At 41.7% G+C, this 17,662-nt stretch overlaps 1 protein-coding gene across 2 annotated transcripts in view; it reads right to left on the bottom strand.

The window, feature by feature from the left end:
* FER1L6 (fer-1 like family member 6) overlaps positions 1-17,662 on the bottom strand; it is a 214,850-nt gene that overhangs the window by 41,971 nt on the left and 155,217 nt on the right. For both annotated transcript variants that reach the window (XM_009213548.4, XM_009213549.4), the window contains 8 exons: positions 16,095-16,275; positions 13,266-13,492; positions 11,323-11,445; positions 10,077-10,116; positions 8,688-8,803; positions 7,549-7,680; positions 6,513-6,638; positions 1,780-1,907 (listed from right to left, as the gene is read on the bottom strand). In XM_009213548.4, the coding sequence (XP_009211812.3) occupies positions 1,780-1,907; positions 6,513-6,638; positions 7,549-7,680; positions 8,688-8,803; positions 10,077-10,116; positions 11,323-11,445; positions 13,266-13,492; positions 16,095-16,275 (1,073 nt within the window). The remainder of the gene's footprint in view (positions 1-1,779; positions 1,908-6,512; positions 6,639-7,548; positions 7,681-8,687; positions 8,804-10,076; positions 10,117-11,322; positions 11,446-13,265; positions 13,493-16,094; positions 16,276-17,662) is intronic.

The following is a 17,662-nucleotide window of genomic DNA, read 5'->3' as shown; positions in this document are numbered from 1 at the left end:
TCTTACATTCTAGTGGGGAGATGGGAGATGGCCAATAAATCCATAAACATCTAATCCATGTCAGAGGCTACGAAGAAAGGTAAAGCAATGCAAGATACCAGGGCATCAGGGGTTGGAGGCTGTGACACCCTCACACTGATACTGAGACGCTGAAGTTATGAGGAAGGATTCCGCAGACCCCGGGTCAGGCACAAGAACCCTCTACTCTTCCTGCTTGAACACTGTGGGATTGTGCTGGCAACTTCTGTTCCTAAGTAAAAATTAAATACATATCCAACAAAACATCCACATCTGGAGAGCTTTTGGATGAGGTGCTGCAATATCAGAGGCATGAAGGAACATTACTTCATCATCCTCTTCTCTTGTTTGCCATAACCATATAGCATGGGTAGTAAAACAAGTCTAGTTCAAGGCACTGTGGTGAAAGTGTCTACCAAGCGGTTGTCACACTGAAACACTAGTTACATAAGCGGCAGGTGACGATAAAGGTCATCTCTAGATGAGGGAAGCAAGGGTAAGTCCCCCCAGCACTGTCATTCTCATTAATCTGGACAGGCAAGATCATTTATTGCCCTCATTTCCTCAGGAGCAATAAAATGTAAGAGGCTAGTGCTGATTAAATGTCAGAGGCTCCAAAGTGATCACAGATGTGTAAATGAATTTAAATGGGGCCAATGGAGATTTTATCCCATGTTCCTGCTTACTCAAGAAACTCAAGAAAGAAGAAATTAAACACACTAAAGATGTATCCGCTGCTACCACAATTACCAAGGTGGAGAGGAAGGGAGCTAATGTGTTCTGAGTGTCAACTGTGTGCTGGCATAGCCAATGTGATGTGCTAGATGCTTTACACATTTAATCTTCTAAAGGAATCTGAGATTTAGGTGTCACTGTTGCTGCTTTGCAGGTCAGGAAAACTAGGAACAGAGAGGTTAAGCCATCTGCACAAGGTTGTAGAGCTTGTATGTGGCAGAATGAAACCCAGGCCACCTTGATTCCAGCGTGAACGACAGGTGCACAAACTCAAACAGGGAACAGCAATGCGTAGCACATCCTATTATAGGATCAGTGAGCATGGCAAGGTTGCTGTGAGCTGGCAAATGCCTAGTCCCCTTATGCAAATGCAGTAGCTTTTAACACTTTACAGGAAAACAAAGCACAACTTGAAGACAGAGTTCAACTTTTTGACCTCAGGAGTCACCTCAAATGAACCTCAAAATGATACGATGGAAAAATCCCTTTAGTAGGAGACAAAAGACTAAACTTCTGGCCCATTATCCTCCAATTGTGTCATCTGAACTTGAATATGTTTCTTAACCTCCCTAGACTTTGGCCGCCTTTTTTATAAAAAGGAAATCTCTGCTCTGTTCAAAAGCACAAGGCTGAATCCAGTGACCCTACAAGATGCCTATTAAATCTAAAATCCAGAAAATGGTAATTAGAGAGCTGTGGGTATATATTTCTCTACTTAAGTTCACACACAAAAAAAAAAAAAAAAGAAAAAAGAAAAAGAAAAAGAAAAAGAAAAAAATTACAGTAAAGAAAGCTATGGGTAAGGAGATCACCAAGTACCACCAAATTCCTCAGGGGACCATGGAAGAATTCAATCCTGCTCCATGGACATAGGTTTGCTTGGTTTTTACCAAGAGCAGAAGCCAGCATTTAACCTCCTGGCACCATTTCACCCAGGAACACACACATGCACACACTGTCCCCACAGAAACACAGCAGGAGCAAGCGCAGAAAGGACAATAAAACGCAGCCCAGGTGGCCACTGACCTTCCAAATACTGGGTTCAGTTGTTTGGGGATGTATTTATCCCGGTCTTTGATTTCTGTCTTGCCAAGCTTGATCACAATGTAGGGATCTGATTTGCCATCTGGATCAGCTGGACTAAGATTAAATGCCTGGAAAGGAAAAAGAAAATGTATTTGGCTCAATAGCTCTCAACGTTGGTTGTACACTGGGATTACCTTGGTGCTTTCAAAAATGCTAATGCCTGACTTCTGTCTGTAGATAGTCTGATTTAATGGGCCAGGGCTTTGGGCTTTTGAAAACCTCCCTAGATAATTCTAGTGTGCAGACAAGGTTAAGAGCCACTACTTTAGCATCTGCATTTTGCTGTTAAAAATAAAAATTACTGGCTTTGCCCGAGTTCAACCTTCTCTGGAGTCATCTCCTCAGTTGGAAAGAAGCTCTTGGCACAGAAAAATGAGAAAAATGCTGGACTAGGAGGCAGAAGGCATGAGTTTGAGTTCTAGTTCTACAGTCATGCACCTCTTTATGATGTCTTGGTCAAGGACTGACCACATGTACGATGGCAGTCCTGTAAAATTATAATGGAGCTGGAAAATTTCTATGATCCAGGGACATCATATCTGTTGCAGTGTTGTAGTGCAACACACTACTCATATGTTTGTGGTGATGCTATAAGCAAACCTACCATGCTAACAGTCATATAAGACTACACAATCACGAACAGTACATAATACTTGACAATGACAATAAATAATGATGTTACTGGTTTATTTACTATACTTTTTAAACTTTAGAGTGTACTTTTTCTATTTATTATAAAAAAGTTAACTGTAAAACATCCTCAGGCAGGTCCTTCAGAAGGCATCCAGAAAAAGGTGTTGTTATAAGGGATAACAGTTCCATGCGTGTGATTGCCCTTGAAGACCTTCCAGTGGGACAAAATGTGGAGGTAGAAGACAGTGATATTGATGATCCTGATCCTGCGTAGGCCTAGGCTAATGTGCATGTGTGCGTGTGTGTGTGTGTGTGTTTGTCTTACTTTTTAACAACAAAGTTTAAAAAGTAAAAATAAAATAATTTAAAAATAGGAAAAAGCTTATCGGCTAAGGATGTCAAGAACATATTTGTATACAGCTGAACAATGTGTTTGTGTTTTAAGCTAACTGCTGTTTTGACCAGAGTCAAGTTAAAAAACCTTAAAAGTCTATAAAGTAAAAAAGTTATAGTAAGCTAAAGTTAATTTATTATTGAATAAGGACAAATGTATTTTATAAATTTAGTGTAGCTTAAGTACACAGTGTTTTTAAACTTTACAGTAGCAGACAGTAACATCCTAGGTCTTCACATTCACTCACCACTCACTCACTGACTCACCCAGAGCAACTTCCAGTCCGGCAAGCTCCATTCATGGCAAGTGCTCTAGACAGGTGTACCTTTATTTCAAATCTTACATACTGTATTTTTACTGTACCTTTTCTATGTTTAGATACACAAATACCATTGTGTTACAATTGCCTACAGTAGTCTACACAGTAATGTGCTGTACAGATTTATAGTCTAGGAGTGCAATAGGCTATACCATCATGTAGGAGGCCATACCATCTAGGTTTGTGTAAATACAGTCTGACACTTGCACAACACTGAAACAGCCTAACAACACATTTCTCAGAACGTATTCCCGTTGTTAAGAAACATACGACTATATTTCTTTTTTTTTCTTTTTTCAGACAGTATCTTGCTCTGTCTCCCAGGCTGGAGTACAGTGGCGCCGTCTTGGCTCACTGCAACCTATGCCTCCCAGGCTCAAGTGATCCTCCCACCTCAACCTCCCAAGTAGCTGGAACTACAGGCATGAGCCACCACGCCCCACTAATTTTTGTATCAGAGATGGGGTCTCACCGTGTTGCCCAGGCTGGTTTCAAACTCCTGAGCTCAAGCAATCTGTCCACCTTGGCCTCCCAAAGTGCTGGGATTACAGGCATGAGCCACAGCACCTGGCCTTACTACATTTCTAAGTAGTGTGTAATATTGGGCAAGTCATGTCAACTCTCTGAGATCTACCTGTAAAATCATGGGGTGGACCTGAAGGCCCTTCCCAGAACTAATGGTCTCTGAATCCATGACCCTATGACTCTTGCATTTAGCACTGACCAGTTGAATGATGATCTGTTTCTGAGAGTAAAGTCTGATTCCAGACAACCTAGGCCTTAAACTGTCAAAGGCAAATACTTTCCAAGGAAAGGCCAGAGTAGGAGGATGGTAAGAAATGGTATCAAAAAGATGGAAAAACTCTGCAGCAATGAAAGCTGAGAAACAATTTCATATTTAGGACTCTATCCTGTAGATAGAATAGTGTGAGCCTATAAAGCTGTATGTTCAAGGATATTCACTAGAACACTGTTTAATAGCCAAAAATTGTAAGCAATGTATTTGTTGATTACTTGGGAAGAAATACAATGCAAAACAGTCCTTCCCATTTCTTCTTGTCACATCAGCCAATTTTAATTCTTTACAAAGCAGTTATCTCTGACACGAATGCTGTTCATTTATCTGTTCCTTTGTTTATTTTTATATCTTCCTAATTCTCACATCACCCTCAACTAGTATGTAATCTCCATGAGAGCAAGAGCACTGTTTATCTTGTTCATTACTTTACCTCTAGGACATAAAACAGGATCTTCTTAATATTTATTGGATAAATAAAAGAATACTACATTTATTCAAGAAAATGCTATACAGTTACTAAAAGGAATGAAGACCTGTACATACTAATTTAGAAAAAAATGGCCCATCTATCTTGTTAAGTAAGGAAAAAAAGAGGTGGGGAAATTTGATTTCTTTCTTTATGCAAGTTTTAAGTAGCATTTTTTTTACTTGTTAGTGTTCTTTTAATTAAAAGATTTGAGAATTTAATTAATTAAATATTAGTATGAGAGCAAACCACACATAATCAAACTACTAGAAATATCAATGAAAAGTATCAACTGTCCATAACTAGTGAATTTGTCTAGGACTGCCACCTTCTGACTCCCTGTTTGTTCAAGTCCCTCCTGTTCTCAAGTTCCAGCCCAAGGCCTCCCTCCCCCATGCTACCTCCTGGACAGAAACCTGATCTGTTTCTCTGGCCTTTGCCTAGAAGGTACTAAACACATAAAAGGTGTGCAGTAGATATTTTCTGAATGAATACATGAATAAGGAGACAGATCTTTCTCCAATCTCTATAGTTCACAGAAATTCTTCCTTCTCCTTCCTACTGTTCATACTATTTATGGATTCCCCAAACTGTATCTTAGAGAACTTTAGCTCTGTAAGATTTTCTGTAGTGGGGAAAAAGATATGAGGCAAAAGTTTAGAAAATGCTGGTCAAGATTACTAAATAGGGTTTATTTGCTTCTGAAAAGCTCAGAGCCTTGAATGTGCTAATGAGCTTTGTAAATCTCAAAGGTTGGAGAAGGAAATACGCACTATTTCTCAAATTTATTTGAACATATGTTCTGTTTCCTAAGGAATGCCTACATCTCCCAAAACACAAGTGACTTCCTGAACACAATTTTGAAAAGGTTAGTCTAAAGCATCCGAGGGTGGTGTTTCATGTTGACTACCCAACATTGTCAGTGACTTTACAAGTTCTTCTCATCTTTCCAACTACACTGTGACTTCCTTGAAGGCAGAGACTATGTTCTTTTCATCGCAACATCCCTGGCACGTGGTGGTTGTGATGATGATACAGAGGATGATGAAGGAAACCTGAGAACTGCATGATGGAAAAACATTTATTTCTCCCTTAGCATTAAAGGATAATTCATTTTTATTTTGTGTTACATTTATGTTTCTTTGAAACAATGTAGGCAATGGGAGCAAACAGTTGACATAAAATAAGAGTATTTATAATAAAATACAATTACAAAAACCACATCCAAGGTCAGGAGATTAAAGCAAATCCATGAAGCACTGGGGTTCATACGGTTGCTTTGATCGAGCATTAAATTTGGCCCTGAGCTTCTGCTAATGAGGCAGAAAAGTTTCATAATCAAAGTTTTGTGCTGTCATTATCAGGAAGAAGGAAGCTTAGAGGAGTTAACATCTTTCTTGGAAACACATTCAAAGCGAAATTGCCTACTGCAATAGTGCAGAGGCATGGCTGTGGGAGGAGAATTTCACAATAACTGCTGCCCTGTTCTGCCTTGGTCCTTCCCCCTAACTGTCTTTCCTGTAGTTTCCTGCTTCCCTCCTATTTGGTTCCCCCTCCTGCCACGGGCAACCACAGGGAGCAGATAAAACTACACTGACAGAACAGTCCTGTATGCTCAGAAAAGCCATAACATGTCTGTTTTGCCAGCCTAACTTCATACCCCCATATGTTGAACCCCTAACTCCTAAGGTGACTGTAGTTGGAGACATGGCTTTAGGGAGGTAATTAAGGTTAAATGAGGTCATAGTGGTGCTGCTCTAATATGACAGGGCTAGTGTCTTTATAGGAAGAGGAGAATATATCAGAGCTCGCTCTCTCCCTATATACACTTGCATAGAGGAAAGGCCATGTGAGGACACAGCAAGAAGGCAGCCATCCACAAGCCAGCAAGAGAGGCCTCACAAGACACCAACCCTGGTAGCAACTTAATTATAGACTGACGGCATTCAGAACTGTGGGAAAGTAAATTTCTGTTGTTTAAGCCTCCCAGTCTGCCATATATTTTGTTATGGCAGCCTAAGCAGATAAATACACCCCCTCAAAGCAAACAAGGATGGCTCACCGCGACAATGTATACTCTGATCAGCACTGTGACGGGGTAACTGGGTGGAATCCCTTGCTGGATTCTCAGCTGCCCGCTGTCCTCAGAGCTAGAATCATCGGGGCTTTTGTAGATGCAGAAGGAGCCCTGGAACCACAAAATGCAACCCATTGAAATGAGATGGTCATATGTCCCACCGAAACCCACAGAGAGCACAGTGCTGGGAAAATGAGCACAGCCTGGGAATCTGAAGGACCTGGGTTGGTGCTAAACTTGCCAGTTGGGTGTCCTTGGGCAATTTATGTAGCCTGCTTGCATCTGAGCTTCTTCATGGTACACTCATGAACTGGCATTGTACATTAACACCCCCACACAGGACTGTTATATGAGGAACAGAACAGATGGGACACGAAGTGCCTTTTACATGTGGGGTGCTGTGCTAGTGCTTCCCCCATTATCTCATTCAATCCTGACTGCAGCATTCCTATTTCCAGACATAGCAACTGAGGCTTAGGGAGGTGAAACACTTTGTTGCAGATCATGCAGTTGGTTAGTACTATAACTAGGATTTGAATCTAGATGGGCAAACTGTAATGCCTGTGCTATTTCCAACATAGCATGCTGCATAGAAAGGGCCCAGCTTGTTGTATGTTTATAGCGAATGCTGGCTACTACTTTGTGATGTTGACACTGTAAGTCTACCAGATGAAGGGCTGGTGTTGCCTAATTAGTTTAATCGTCCAACTGGTAGGCTTGCATAAGTCACACATTTGGTATGCCAGGGATGGAGAGAACAAAGTAAAGTTCAGTGTTCCTTTCAGGAAATGAGTCTGTCTCCTTATTTTTCACCAGACTGAGTTCCAATCCACTGGTCACAACCCAAAAATATCTTAAAAGACTGGGGTTAGGTTTTGTGGAGCTCTAGAGAGGGACTTGAGTACAAATTAAGGATTTTCCCTACACACATCCCACACCACAATTCCATTAACAGAATTGAGTCATACCTGACATTTATGGACAGGGAGAGCCAAATAAAAGGATTAACAATGGAACCTGCCTTAAATTTTCCTATGACTCGATCCCCATCAAGACCATGGTCATCTTCTGTAGACTTGCCTCTGAAGAGCTCAAAAGTTTTCACCCAGTCTTCAAAATTGTTGAATTCACTCTCGAGATCACCATCATATATCTTTAGGGCAAAGGAAGAAGATTGTGCTAAGAGGAAGGAAAGCCCAGGATTGATTTAACGAGAAATGCTAAGATTCTCCAAAACCAGCCTTGATATGTGTCCCTTGGGAAAATCTGAGGCCATTGGCAATTTATCTTCAGCAAGATAAGGAACATGGATTGGCTCAGCACTCCTGAAACTGCTACTATGAATTTTATGAAATGTTTTGATGAACTTTTAAATTCTAAAAAGTATAGGTAAATTTTTAAAAATTGTAATATATAAGTATAGATACAACAAACCTTTTAGAGCTAGTTGATGCCATTTGTTGTTGGATATAGACTATAATACTTTGAGGAGATTCAAATCAATAATGTTCATTAAATATCTAATTATTAACATATATAAAGCGATGGAATACTTGTTTTTATTGTAATGCATATAGACATGAAGTTTCCAAGTGGAAAATTATATACATGCTTTCGAAATGCAAAATTGAGTTGAGTTTTACGTTTGGTAGTATAATTTACTTATTCAGCTTTCCTATATAAATTGTTTACCTAAATTGGTTATCTATATATATAATTTTCACACTTCAAATTTTCATAGCCATCAATATACCTCTAGCTAATACCCTCTGACTAATATTAAGATTGGCCTAATGGAGCTGACTTTAGTTGGAGTTAAATCTCCTGCTACCTTGAGTGTGTATACATTTGCATGATGATGACAAGCACCTAGAGATGAGCTAAAGGGAGCTCAAATGCTGTAGATTAATTTGCAAGGTCCACACTAAACAATTTAAGTTGTGTCCCTTCTCCATATGAGGGTATAGAAAATGGAAAATGAACAAGCTTCCTGTCTTGGCTTAAATGCACATCAAAGTTTACTTCTCTACATCGATGATAATGAAGAAAAAATAAGTCAGTTAAACAAAGGCATGACTAGGGTTGACCCAAGCACTAACAGAACCTCATTGCTGAGCATCCCTCCCCATCCGTGGCACAGATGCCTGTGTCCCCACATACCTGCAAGATGGCCAGGTTGGGGATTCCATCATCTTTGAGTTTCTTCTTGAGCATTTTGTCTTTCTTCTTCTTTGGGCCATCTTCTATATCTACCACTACCTCATCTGGCTTTGCCTCTGTGGATAGTCAGCAGAAATTAGATTTCTCATGGCGGTTGAGATGAGAAGGAACAAAGCCAAGCTCCTTCTTTCCCTTTGTTCTGACATGTCCTATGTTGTGACCCTTCAGAAGTAGCAACTTGTGACCTTTCTTTTTAAAAAGAAATAGTAACTTTTTGCCGTAGGATTGTTACATACAGTTGATACAGTGCCTGACTGCAGGGCACCCCATGCATATATAAATCCAACGTCAGTGGATCCCCTAGGGCTGGGCAATAGGAATAGGGCAATGGCCCTATTCTATGGGCCAATGTGTTACAGTACATGTAAGAACTCATTAAACTAGGCACAGAGAGAATAATTTGCCCATTCACCCAACTAGCAAAGAACAGACTTGGAACTTGGACTGACTCCAAAGCTTTTTGGAGTCACTCTCTCTCAGATCCATTAAGGGACTTGAGATACATCTAGTTCAATATGAGGCTCAAATATCCTAAGGGTCTTGTGTGCAAAGTTGTTAGTGGGATTACTCAGTAATTTTTTAGCAGCAGGCTCTGCAGGGGAGAAACCGCCTGATATGGACTCTAGCTCTGTTATTTTCTAGCTGTGTAATGTTGGACAAATTACTTGACCTCTTTGTACCTCTGTTTCATCATTTGCAAGGTGAAGATACTATTTCCTATGACAAGGGGTTGGTCTTAGAATTACACGTACTAATTAGGAGTGGTCTGAGGAACTGAGCCTGGCTCTGGTTTTTCTACCTCTATCAGCATCAAATGAAAGAACATTGACTGCTTAGTGTTACAACTGTATTTAGGCTGAGACCTACTGTTGGCCTGAATTGAGTTTGTGGTCATTTGAAATCTGAGGCCTCTCATTTGACCTTCTGCCAAACAAGAGCTGTCCAATCCTGTAGACTGAGTTTTGGAACCCAAATCCAGGTCTTTATACTCACCTCTAATAAAGTTTATCATGTTGATTTTGACCGATCATCCAGATTGCTTCTATTTTTATTCTATGGTTTCTACATTAAGACTGTCAACATAGGAACTTGAGCCAAAGGGTCCATTCCAGCACTGAACTAAATTCAGAAGAACTGAGGTCTGGTTCCAGTCCAGCACCAAGAGCTACATGACCACATTTTAAAGTTCTGTCATCTTTCTGAGATTGTTTCTAAACTCAGGAAAGGAGGGAGTTGAGCTCTAATACACCTCCCATGGCTTCCATTTTACAATTTTCTTGTAACAATGGCCCTATTCTATGGACAAATGTCCCCAGAATAGCTGCTTACCTGTATTGCCTTTTTTTCCTTTGGGATTTCTCTCTTTTGCCTTTGAAAAAGGAGGAGACAAGATTATTGACACCGCAATACTTGATTTATTAATTCTGACTAACAATTCTAATTCAATTATCTCAGCCCTCTGCATTCCCAGAGAACACTATTTTAAAAGAGTATTCAAACAGTCTCTAAGCAGTCCCCCAAAATGAAGCCTCACTGTAAAGATCTGGGGGTTAAGCCCAATAGGATGCCCTATCCTAGAAAAGAGGTATCCGCACATCCAAGAAAACTGTGATCAAGCTGTAGACATCTTTGTCCCCTATATGCAGGACCCTCTCAGCCACAAGGCAAGCAAACTATCTCCCCAATATTTTTCCACCTCCCTAGAGCATCTCCCTGGTCCGCACCATGAGTTGTGTCTGTTGGCATGTCTGGTCCTTGGGATGGTACCATAGATTGGGGAGGTTAAGAGAGAAAGAGGAAAGCGCTGAGTTCTCACAGGAAGTGATAGTGTCCATTGCAGCAAAAGGAGGGAGGTTGGAGGCAGGGACTAACATTTGCTTTTTCAGTATATATCAATATTTGAGAAATGGTTCTAGATGCAACCATAGACTTTCCAAACTAAAGAATCAGAAGAGCATTCAATTAAATATAACATTGGAGTAATTTTTCTTCCCTTCTGTACTTAGGGGTGAGAAATCTTACCACACCCAGTTGCCGAGCTTTTGCCAGACTCTCCAGGCCTACTCCCCACTGGCTCTCCACCTTTATAACTAGATCTGTCTCATTCCATGGACAAGAGGCCCTGCTCTTGCTATGCAAACCCACTTATAGTACCATTTGCTAAGGTCATATGAACTTAGAATCCTGCTGGTGACTTGGGGTCCATAGACTGGGGTATCTCCTGAGGCCCCAATAACTGATGCCCACCTGTCCAGAGACCCCATTTCTCCCTGCTGGACCCCCCTGAGTCTGGCTGGGGGGCAGATCCTCCAGATGCCATGCTAGACTGAACATCCTTCCAGTATTTACAGCAGATCTTGTGTCCTAGGGCCAGCTCCAGCCAAAAAGTGGGAATTTTGTAATTCAGGATCTCTGGTTCTTCCAGGCTTCTTACCTTTCTGCAGTTAACAGAACCACACCTGAGTAGGGCCTATGTACAGTGGCATTTAAAAGGAGGTTATGTAGGATTCAGGGTGGGAGAAGGTGCTGTTTTCTTATTGAGTCTCTTGACTGCCACAGGTAGGGGAGACTCTACCTTCTGGGCTTTCTTCAGGGAGGCGTAATACTTAGACCACCAGTCAATCACGTTTTCAGCAGATTCATCCGCTATGGTCCTCTTTCTCCTCTTAGTGGACCTCCGGGAAGGTTTCCTGGGATCCTGGCAAGGGATGGGGGAGTGAGTTATTAGTTCAACATCATTTGGCTGCATCCTGGTGGTCAACTGGCTTGTGAGGAAGTAAACATTTAGGAAAACACACAGAGGTATCCACTGGTTTTGTGCTAGCAGCTCTCTGTATCACTTCCACAAATCAAAGTTCAATAATCTATTCATCCATTCATTCATTGATTATTGAGCATATGTGAGATACTGTTTTTGACATTAAGGATGAGTGGAGAATTAGACACAATCCCACACTGGATAGCTTAGAGTACAAGAGCTAGGCATGCAACAAATGAGGACTAGACTATATGATGCAATGCGGTATAGCAAGGTTATAAATCATTGAGCAATTAATATAAATGTTGTAATTCTCAGTTTCCTCAACTAGGGGCAATAATACCCACCACTGTCCTGAGGATTAAGTGACATAATTTAGGCAATTCTTTGGTGTCATTTCTGATTTGAATGGGAACAAGTAAATGACTTCTATCACATAAGTGATGGGGTGGCAGGAGAGGGAGTGATAGACGTGTGGTAGAAAGAAGGCATTTGTGGGAGAAGACAGGGGTCCTGCTGGAGCTACGGATGCAGGACTCACCAGGCATTCATCTTCCATTCACTCACCAAGTCATCTCTTGAGTCCGTACCATGATCCAGGCACTCTATCGAGTGCAGGGGATATAGAGATGTTAAAAAATTACCTCTTACCCTGCTGAGGCTCACAATTTTATGATGAATCTGAGATGAACACTGAATGATGAACACTGAATCTGAGAAGTCAACAGAAAGTCACAGATGCAACGCTAGGGGAATGCAGCAAACCGTGTAAGGCGTCGCAGAGGGTCGCTGACCAGGCATGAGATGAGAGCAGCCTGTGCAAATATCCGTTCCATGCACCTATCTCACTTTTCCACTCTTTTTTTTTTTTAATTTCATCCTTTACCATTTGCTGGGCAGGTTGTTCCTTAAGACCTTTTTGGTTTTTTTAGATGGAAGCTTGCTCTGTTGCCCAGGCTGTAGTACAGTGGCATGATTTTGGCTCACTGCAGCCTCCACCTCCCAGGCTCAAGTGATTCTCCTGCCTCAGCCTCTGGAGTAGCTGGGATTACAGGTGAGTGCCACCACACCTGGCTTATTTTTTTATTTTATTTTTTTTAGTAGAGATGGAGTTGCACCATATTGGCCAGGCTGGTCTTGAACTCTTGGCCTTAGGTAATCTGCCCACCTCAGCCTCCCAAAGTGCTAAGATTACAGGCGTGAGCCACCATGCCTGGTCCCTTAAGACCTTCTTAAAATGGCCTTCTCTTTTAATTCAATTGGTACACCAAGATTTTTCACTCAAATATATAATTTAAAAAGATTAACCATATCCTTGTTTTGTGGTTATTTGTGTACTTGTCAATCTCTCCTTCCAGAATCTTTACTATTTTACTCCTCTTTAGAATCCAAAAGATGCATCTTCTTGGTCCCATATGATCTTGTACAAAGTAGGACCTAAATATTTGTGGAACATGCTTGGATGAAGAAGCCCATGGCCTTTCCAAGCTAATGAATTAAGAGTTTCCGTTCAATTAAATATTACTGTCAATTAAATATTAAAGTGACTAGCACTTTAATTTCATGCACATTAACTTTCTGATCCTACAACAAAGCTGTGAAGTGAGTATTAATATCCTCATTTTAGAAAGAATGAAATGATACTCGGAAATGTGAAGCTGCTTGCCCATGGTCACACTACAAGCAACTTCATATTGTTTGAGGCCTCCAATGCAAACTCCAATGAGCCTTGTAAATATGGAGAGGGATTTTAGTCTGACCTTAGGTTTTCCATCTTTTGGTGGCTCCTGGGCTACAGGTTTGTGTTCAGGCTCCAGCATCGGGGATGAGTCAGGGATGTCAACCAGGGTGGCCGGCTGGGCCTGGGCAGAGTCGGGCACCACTGTGGGAGGTGGCTCAACATCCACATAAATGTGATCTGCTGGGGGATCCTGGGAGGAGCTGTGGGCTCCAGAGGACTCAGGGGCTGTTAGCGAATCTGAAGTCTCTGAAATGAAAGCACATCAGGTCACGGAGCTGGGCTGCATCACAGGGTGGTCATTTCAGGAACCTAATACTAGGAATCAGTCAGATCTGGATTCAAATATGTCAGGTTGCTAATATTTCTGAACCTCATTTTCTTATGTATAAAATGACAGTAAAAATATCCATCTCACTGGGAGGATGAAATGAGACCATGATGTAAGGCGTCTGGCACATAATAGGTCATCAATAAATGGTTGTATTTGTTACTGATCACTCAAAGTAATTTTAATCAATCGTGGTCATTGGGATTACGAAAATAAAGGTTTCGGGTACAGATTCTGTGTCGGGGGGGATTGTCTCCCTGTTGTGTGTTAATCTGGGGAGCCTTTGGAGCTCCAGAGAGCCATGAAGCCCCCAACTGTAGGCAGAACTCTGGGCATATAAGTACATGTGCCTGGCAGGGAGCAGGGGTATGCCCAGAGCTTCGCGAGATTCTTAACTGGGCTGCTGATGCCATAGAAAGGTTATAACACTGTCCTTTACTGCCAAAGGTCCTCATCTCTCCATTTTATGCTGTAGGAGTCAGTACTCGGAACATTTCCCAGTTCGGTACCCCCATGGCTGCCACAAACTCCAGAGTTTCTCTCCCCGCATTTGCTGACTTTCCAACAGCAAATGCAACCCAACAAACTCTTATGGGTATCTACTTCATACTGGGCATAGAGACAAAGAAACCAGTGAGACAGACTAGAAATCTTAGAAATGGACAGGGGATGTATGGCAACTTGGTTTATGAGAAAGATGGCAGTACAAATCATTGGGAAAATGAATGATAGGTCAGCAGACCCTTTGGGGAGAAAATGGTGCTCTATATGGAGAAAAATGCAGCTGAATCTCCACTTAAAATCATATATAAATGCAGATGATTAAAGATCTAAATGAGAAAGCTAAAAGTATAAAGCTAGTAGAAGAAAATATAGGATAATACCTTTGGCCGGGCGCGGTGGCTCAGGCCTGTAATCCCAGCACTTTGGGAGGCCGAGGCGGTGGATCACGAGGTCAGAGATCGAGACCATCCTGGCTAACATGGTGAAACCTCACTGCCGCTGTACAAAAACTATCAAGGCATATGGCTGCCTGTAGTCCCAGCTACCCGGAGGCTGAGGCGGGAGAATGGCTGGAACTGAGAGATGGAGCTTGCAGTGACGAGATCGCGCCATCGTACTCCAGTCTGGCTACAGAGTTGAGACCCGTCTCAAAAAGATAATACCTTTGTGACCAAGGGGTGAGAAAAGATTTCTTAAACAAGACTAAAAATATAAACTATAAAGTTTAAAACATGGAGGGGTCTGATTATATCTCAATCAAGGATTTCTGCTCATAGATAGGAATTATAGACAAGGTTAGTAGTTACCATACTAGGAAAAGATATAAACAATATCTACAATCCAAGGATTTTAACATCTAGAAAATACAAAGAATTTGTGAATCAAAAAAAATTAAAGCACATAAAATATGGGCAAAGGACATGAACTGGCATCACGGAAGGAAGATGAATATGGCAGCAAGGATATGAAGGGTGTGCAAACAGTAGCAAGCAGAGAAATTCAAGTTAAAATAAAAATTAGATGCTAATCTATATCCACAGAGTAGCAAAAAGCTAAAACCAAACCAAAGCAAAACAAAAATCTAGAAAGTTGGAAAATAGCAGGTGCTGCTGAGGAGGAGAAAAATGGGGTTCCAAATGCAGAAATGGCAGTATAGACTGATGTAGACTGGTGTAGATCAGTGCGGCTCTCTAGAGTGCCCCCTGGCGCTAATTAATGAAAATACATGTGTGTATTTCCTGGGACCTAGCGATCTCACCCCTGGGTGTACATTCCAGAGAAATTCCCACATAGCATCTTCCCTCAGGGAACACACACAGGGATATTCATTGCAGCACTGATTATGGAAAGGGGAGTTGAGGCAGCCAATGGGTCTAATACGAGAGGAAAGGAAAAGTAAAGTGTTGTAGATGCAGCAAGTAATAGTAACAGGCTAATGTACACACAGCAATGTGGATAGAGCTTAAAACAGAGAATTCAGTGAAAAGAATAGGAAAACAAAAGAAAATTATAGCATCATATTATTTAGGTAGATTAAATCGACTTAAATTTGACAAGGATGGCGGTGTAGGGCCTGCAGTGGGGAGGGAACTGGGATTAGAGATAAGGAATAAGGAGGACAGTGGATAGAATGAGAGAATCTTTGAATAGACCAATGATGATTGTACAGCATGAAACGGAGACGTGCAATGAACTCAACTTTGTGCACCTGAGATACAAAATAGAACAAACTAAAACAACGTCAAGCACAGAGCCAAGTGAAATGTCAGCGTGGACGCAGGCAGGAGCGTAAGTCATATTCAGGGAAGGCGTGTTAGAGTTACTGACCCGATGTGAGTCAAAGTAAGAATGTGGCAGCCAAAGAAAGCAGAGACCCCTGCAGGAGCAAGCTCATCAGAAAGATCCACCCAGCCACTGGGCTGTGGGGCATCCTCTTTGAGCCAGCCCCATAACAGGCACTCTGCAGGCACCATGACTTTACAGTTACAGCTACAAAATCTAGGAGCAGCTTCTCACCATGCCCAAGTTGGGTTCCATCCACGTGTGAGATGGGGGCAAGGGGCTCTCTGGATTTACACAAAAACTGCTTCAAGTAGTTGATGGTATAGGTGCCCACAAGGGTACTCCTCCCAAAAGCTCTCCAGTCCACCACGCAGATGCTCAGTGGTGGGTGCAGAAGCTCATTCTCAGGCAGTTCCTGCAGAGAGAGGCTGAGATGAAGAGGGGCCTGGGCCTGGCTGCTGGAGGCCTGGTGACTCTTCCATGGGCAGACCCAAAGCCAGCTGGGCATCCAGCCTACCTTGTCTCTGCCTTGCCATTCTGTCCCTCCTGGCCAGTCCTGCAGCTTGCCAAAACTCTGGAGCAGTACCTTACCAAGCCAGGGAGTAATTCACCGAAATAGGAAGTCTGCCTTAGTAACAATTTGTCCCAGGTTTAAATTACAAAAATCTCTCACTTCTGTACTGTCTCTGACAGTCATTTTCAGACCTCTTTATTTTGTCATTATCTGCCAGAAGAACTCTCATCTCCAACGAAAGCTTATCCAGCCCCATTATATAAAAGAGATGAAAGTCAAGCCATTTAATACAGAGCTGAGAGTGAAGGGACAGTGCCCCAGCCACCTGTTTTCCCTGGTGGCCCCCGAAATGCAATGCAGTGTGATACAAAAGGTTTGCAAACACCGCGCACATTCTTCCATTGTAGGCTTTGCTAACTGGGGATATATGTCCAGTGGAGCAAGCTGGGTTACACAAAGCAATATTTTTCTTTGCAATTAGTTTCAAATCAAAGCACAAAAAAGTATGTTGAAATATTGAAATAAATAAAAGCACAGATGTCAAAAAATCACTTTAGAAGCATAAATTCACATGTAAACTCCTGACATTCTAAGTACAAATTCTTTTTTAAAAAATATAGCCATTAAGCCTGTAATCCCAGCACTTTGGGAGGCTGAGGCAGGTGGATCACGAGGTCAGGAGATCAAGACCATCCTGACTAACATGGTGAAACCCCATCTCTACTAAAACTACAAAGAATTAGCCAGGTGTGGTGGCGGGTGCCTGTAGTCCCAGCTACTCGGGAGGCTGAGGCAGAAGAATGGCATGAACCCAGGAGGCGGAGCTTGCAATGAGCTGAGATTGCATTACTGCACCTCCAGCCTAGGTGACAGAGTGAGACTCCATCTAAAAAAAAAAAAAAAGTAGCCATTAAAATAAATTTTATTACAGTATTTTCTAAGCCAGTGGTTCTCAAATTTTAGTATATATCAGAATCACCTGGAAATCTTGTTAAACTAGACATCTGGCCCTCCCCACAATAGTTTCTAACTCAGAACAGCTAGACCTGAGAATGAGCATTTCTAACAAGTTCTCAGGTGATGCTGATGCTGATGAATTAGGGACCACACTTTGGGAACTGCTATTCTAGGAAAAAGTTTGTCAACCTGCTTTGATTGCTGTATGATCCACACTGGAAAAGTTTCAAAACAAAACAACAACAAAAGTCTATTATATCTCATTCTGAAATTCTGGCTTTTCACTAAATTAATTCTTTCTTGCAGATAGTGGACATCTGAAACCCTAAAA

The sequence above is a fragment of the Papio anubis genome, chromosome 8 (genome assembly GCF_008728515.1).
Source record: "Papio anubis isolate 15944 chromosome 8, Panubis1.0, whole genome shotgun sequence".
NCBI lineage: Eukaryota > Metazoa > Chordata > Mammalia > Primates > Cercopithecidae > Papio > Papio anubis.
This window is presented reverse-complemented; position numbering and strand designations above follow the sequence as displayed.